Source organism: Pteropus alecto, unplaced genomic scaffold (genome assembly GCF_000325575.1).
Source record: "Pteropus alecto unplaced genomic scaffold, ASM32557v1 scaffold105, whole genome shotgun sequence".
Classification (NCBI taxonomy): domain Eukaryota; kingdom Metazoa; phylum Chordata; class Mammalia; order Chiroptera; family Pteropodidae; genus Pteropus; species Pteropus alecto.
In genome coordinates this window covers 7,734,736-7,738,762 of record NW_006436294.1, presented here as the reverse complement: position 1 = coordinate 7,738,762, position 4,027 = coordinate 7,734,736, and the positions used below count along the sequence as shown (strand labels likewise).

Genomic DNA, 4,027 nt, shown 5'->3' with positions numbered 1-4,027 from the left:
CTAAGTCCCTTGCTCTCCTGGGGCCAGTCACAGGGAGGAACCATGGGGGGAGGGGGGGATGCGTTCTCTCATAGGCACCAGTATTCCTGATGGAGCTGCCTTACACAGACCCTCCCAGGGCTTGGCCACAGTCCTGGTCCCAGCCTCTGTCCCAGCGAGCATGAGATCCCGAGGGAGCCTAGGCAGTGTTGTGGGAGCCCCAGACTGTAGGGACGGTGATAGCCAAGGAGCAGAATACCTGGGGAGCCCTGGCAGGGGGGCTGGGACCCCAGTGCCTCAAGAGGTTCTGAGTGAGGGTCAGGCTCTGTTTCAAGGCCTCATTCTCCAGGGTTAGACGCTGAACCCTCTTCTCGGAGTCTGTCGCTCCCTGGAGAAGAGGGAAGCTCTCTGGGGTCATCTCAAAGACCTGGCCTCTCTCCTGTCCCCTCCTTGAGCCCCAACTGGTAGCCTTACCACTCCCAGGCGCAGTCGGCCCAGCTCCAACTCCTGCAGCTCAAGCTGCTGCCTCAGCTCTTCCAGCTGGGAATGGAAAGGGGTACAGAGTGGAGCACCTCCTTCCACCCCACCTCCACTCCCTGTACCTCCTGGGCCCCTCACCTGCCCAAGGATGAGCTGCTCCAGCCGCTGCCAAGCCCTCTGGTCCTCCTCCAATTGGGGCGGCTGCTGCCCCTGGGCCTCGCCTCTCAGTGAAAGGGAAGGGCTTTCTTCTAGGGATGTGGGTCCTGGGGTGGGGCAGACTCAGTTAGGACTGACTGAACTCTCCGACCTGAAGTGGGGGGGGCACCTCAAGAGCAGGGTGGGCCTTGGGACCTTGCACACAGGCCGCTCAGGTTCTGGTGGGCTTCACTCCCTCTACACTCCCTTTTCAACTCACTACTTCTCACGCACCAGCTGGAGTGGGGGCCTGCGCACCCGAGGCTGGCTGAATTCCCTGGGGTGGGCCCTGCCTCCCCCTTGGGATCCGAATCCACGCCAAGAGGGCCAAGAGCTGACCAGTCATGGTCAACAGCGGGGGAACATCACCAGGCTGCGAAGGAGATAAGAATCAGAATGTAGGGGGTTGGAGCGGGGACAGGGATGTGGGAGCCAGGACTCTGAGCCCGACTCACCTTGCTCAGATCCAGAGGGTACTCGCAGCTCTCTTCCGCCCCCAGCTGGACGGAGAGAAACTCCGCAAGACGCACAAGAGCCTCTTCCAGGGAGACCTCGGCCGCGCCGCCCTCCGCTCCGCGTCCCGACCCATCCTCAGACTCAGAGCAGCCTGTGAGGCCAGGTAGTGGAGAAGGTAGGCGTGTTGGGGCAAGTGCTGCGGGTAGACCACCAGATGGCACCTGCCAGGCCCCTCCCTTGCAGTGAGGTCACGGACACCTCCCCCAGTCTCGGACGGCGGGGTTCCCTCATGGTCCCCGGGACGCAGAGCTCCCGATGCATGACAGCACCTACCAACCAAGCCGGTCAACTCAGTCCACAGTTCCGCGGCGGACTGGTCAGGGGCGCGCCGGCGACCCCCCGTCTTGCAGCGGGCACTCTAGGGAAGGAGCAGGAAAGCCTCTGAGGAGAGGCCGTGCAGCCTGGGGGCCTCCCTCCCTCTGGGAACTAGGCCAAAGGGTTTGGGGTTGAGGTCTCTGCTTTCAACACCAGGGACGGGGTCCGCGGTACGGGCCCCCTCCACAGCGTCAGCACCTCGGAAACCTACGCTGCGCGGGCCTTCACAACCCTCTCTCCGGAAGGGGGTCGCCGGAAGCGCAGCGTCCGCCCCCGCTCACCTGGGCGGGGTCCCTGGGGTCGGCGGCCGCCGCGGCCCCGCCATCCCTGCGGAAGAGGCTGTAGAAGATGTAGATGAGCAGAGAGTAGAAGGCGTACATGGGCACGCGGGGCGGCAGTCGGCCCAGCTTCGCGCCGCCCCGGGTTCCCGCACCCGGACTCGGCGCCCGCCCGCAGCAGAGCCGGTGCGCATGCTCTGGGCATCCGCCCCCGCGGCCCAGCTCCTGCGGGCGGAGGGCGCGCGCCGGAGGATAGAGATAGCAGAGACAGGTGTCCCCGGGCCGCACCCGGGCGCCTGTCCCGTGCCTCCACCCCCGCTTCTCGGAGACCTCGGGCTGAGATCGTCTACGGCGCCCGAACACCCTTTTCTCGGAATTCCTCCCAGCCTTCCGCGGAGGCCCCCACGGCTCTCGCCCTTAGAACTGTCAGGTCTCGAGCGTTCTACCTCCCCTCATTTTACAGCCTCACCCTTCACGTCGCAGCCGTGCCCCTTCCTCTTTCTGCCCGGCCTCTCACAGCTCCTCCCAGAACTGCTCCCTTCACAGCCCCTTCCTCAGGCCCCTCCCCTCACAATCCCGCCTCTCACCACAGACCCCCACGGCACGGCTACAGTCGTACAGAAGCCCCTCCTCCCAGGTCCCGCCCCCTTGGCCCAGCTCGCCCTTCTAGAACGCCCCCTTAGCCTAGGCCCCGCCCTGGCCCCGCCCTCGGCCACTCTAGCCTTCGCTCATCTCGTTTGTTTGTGCTGGTCCTCCACAGGATGGGCGCGGAAGGAACGGCGGCCGCGAGTTCCCGCGCCGGAGGCTAGCTGCGGTCTCCCGCTCGCTGCTGCTTTGGGGCCGCGTGGCTGGGCTGCCACTGAAGAGAGCCATCGCTTCTTCCGAGCCGGGTTCCGAAGACGACGCCTCCCCGACCACGGAACAGGCCGAGCGGGCCTACGCGCGCTCCACGCCCCTTTCCAGCAGGCCCGGCGCCCCCACTTGGGTTCCGGGACCCCAGGGCTCACGCCTACTCAGGCCCCCCACCGCTTTTTCTTTTCCCCGCCAAATTAGGTTTTTCTTCCCCACAGTTGCATCCAGTGGCTTCAGAGCTCCGGAAAGTTTCGGATGAACCCATCTCAACATTTAGAAATGGGTCTCTCGAAACTGGGAGACCTGGAGAGCCGCCCTTAGGGCTCCGGGTCGCGGCTTCTTCGTTCTTTCATTCTCCAAAATTGAGGAGACCCTTCTCGTCTACTCAAACTCACTACTGCCGGAGGTACCATGGCACCCAAGCCGTGGAGTGAGTGGAGCATGGTGCTGTCCCACATGGCGCTGGGAGCGGTGTCTCTGCATGCAGCCGTGAGCACTGCCCAGGTGAGTACACAGGGTCTGGGTGGGACCTATCCCATTTCCAAACCCAAGGACCTAGCCAGGTAGTAGGTGAATCTGGGTACTAGGCTTCCATGAGACCTCTAGACCCTTTCCTTCTTAAAGGAAAGTTCTGGTCTCTTTTTCCCACATTTCTTCCCCTCCCTCTGTTGACAGGCAAGTCGAGGTGCTGCTGCTGGCTTCCTGCTCCAGGCCTTGGCTGCTGCCACCATGCTGACCCGAGGGCTGGGCACAGGTGAAGACTGTCTTGCTGGAGACTGGGTGGCCACTGTCATAGGCCTGCCCCTTCTGGCCTTCGATTTCCACTGGGTGAATGGGGACCGCTCCTCTGCCAACCTGCTCCTGGGAGGAGGCATGATGCTAGCAGTGGCTGGTGACCACCTTGACTCTGAGGGCCGATCTGTGGCTGGTCAGGCGGTGGTGCTGGTGGTGGCAGTGACCATCCTCATTGTGGCCGTTTTCACGACCAACACGTATGGAATGTGGGGGGGCGCGATGCTGGGTGCTGCAGGTCTCCTGAGCCGGCTGGAGGAGGACAGACTGCTCCTGCTGCCCAAAGAGGACGTCTGTCGCTGGGCCCTGGCTGCAGGCAGTTGGGCCTACCGTCGGGCCTTGCACACACAGCGCTTGCAGTGGGAGTGAGGGTCGGTGATAACAAGGCAGGGCATCTGGCCTGGCTACCACCTCCCCTCCCATGGGTCTACTCCTGGGTCCTCTTTCTCTAGGGATAAACTCTTCTGAAGTGGATTTGCTGCAGGATGATTGGTCAAGGGCAGAGTCTGCCCTTCCTCTAGTGGAAGGTGGGGACCTGCCTAGACAAGAATGAAGAAGATAATAACTAGGCACACTTTGGGGCTTGATTCTGGGCAGGCCATGGTTGTAGATCCAGAGAA

The 4,027-nt window shown here is 63.2% G+C and overlaps 2 protein-coding genes across 6 annotated transcripts in view; one reads left to right on the top strand and one right to left on the bottom strand.

Moving 5' to 3' along the window:
- The window catches only part of KIFC2 (kinesin family member C2), a 7,292-nt gene extending 5,099 nt beyond the window's left edge, over positions 1–2,193 (bottom strand). For all 4 annotated transcript variants that reach the window (XM_006912994.3, XM_025047637.1, XM_015590249.2 and 1 more), the window contains exons 1-7: positions 1,767–2,193; positions 1,444–1,528; positions 1,110–1,261; positions 889–1,027; positions 598–722; positions 454–519; positions 239–367 (exon numbers count right to left, since the gene is read on the bottom strand). In XM_006912994.3, the coding sequence (XP_006913056.1) occupies positions 239–367; positions 454–519; positions 598–722; positions 889–1,027; positions 1,110–1,261; positions 1,444–1,528; positions 1,767–1,865 (795 nt within the window). In that variant the 5' untranslated portion in view covers positions 1,866–2,193. The remainder of the gene's footprint in view (positions 1–238; positions 368–453; positions 520–597; positions 723–888; positions 1,028–1,109; positions 1,262–1,443; positions 1,529–1,766) is intronic.
- CYHR1 (cysteine and histidine rich 1) overlaps positions 1,207–4,027 on the top strand; it is a 14,933-nt gene continuing 12,112 nt past the window's right edge. The window contains exons 1-3 of one of the 2 annotated variants that reach the window (XM_025047638.1): positions 1,207–1,285; positions 2,524–3,119; positions 3,291–4,021. In XM_025047638.1, coding sequence (XP_024903406.1) covers positions 3,027–3,119; positions 3,291–3,776 — 579 coding nt within the window. In that variant the 5' untranslated portion in view covers positions 1,207–1,285; positions 2,524–3,026 and the 3' untranslated portion in view covers positions 3,777–4,021. Of the gene's footprint in view, positions 1,286–2,483; positions 3,120–3,290; positions 4,022–4,027 lie in introns of those variants that run through there. The other variant, XM_006912992.3, reaches the window with a different exon arrangement.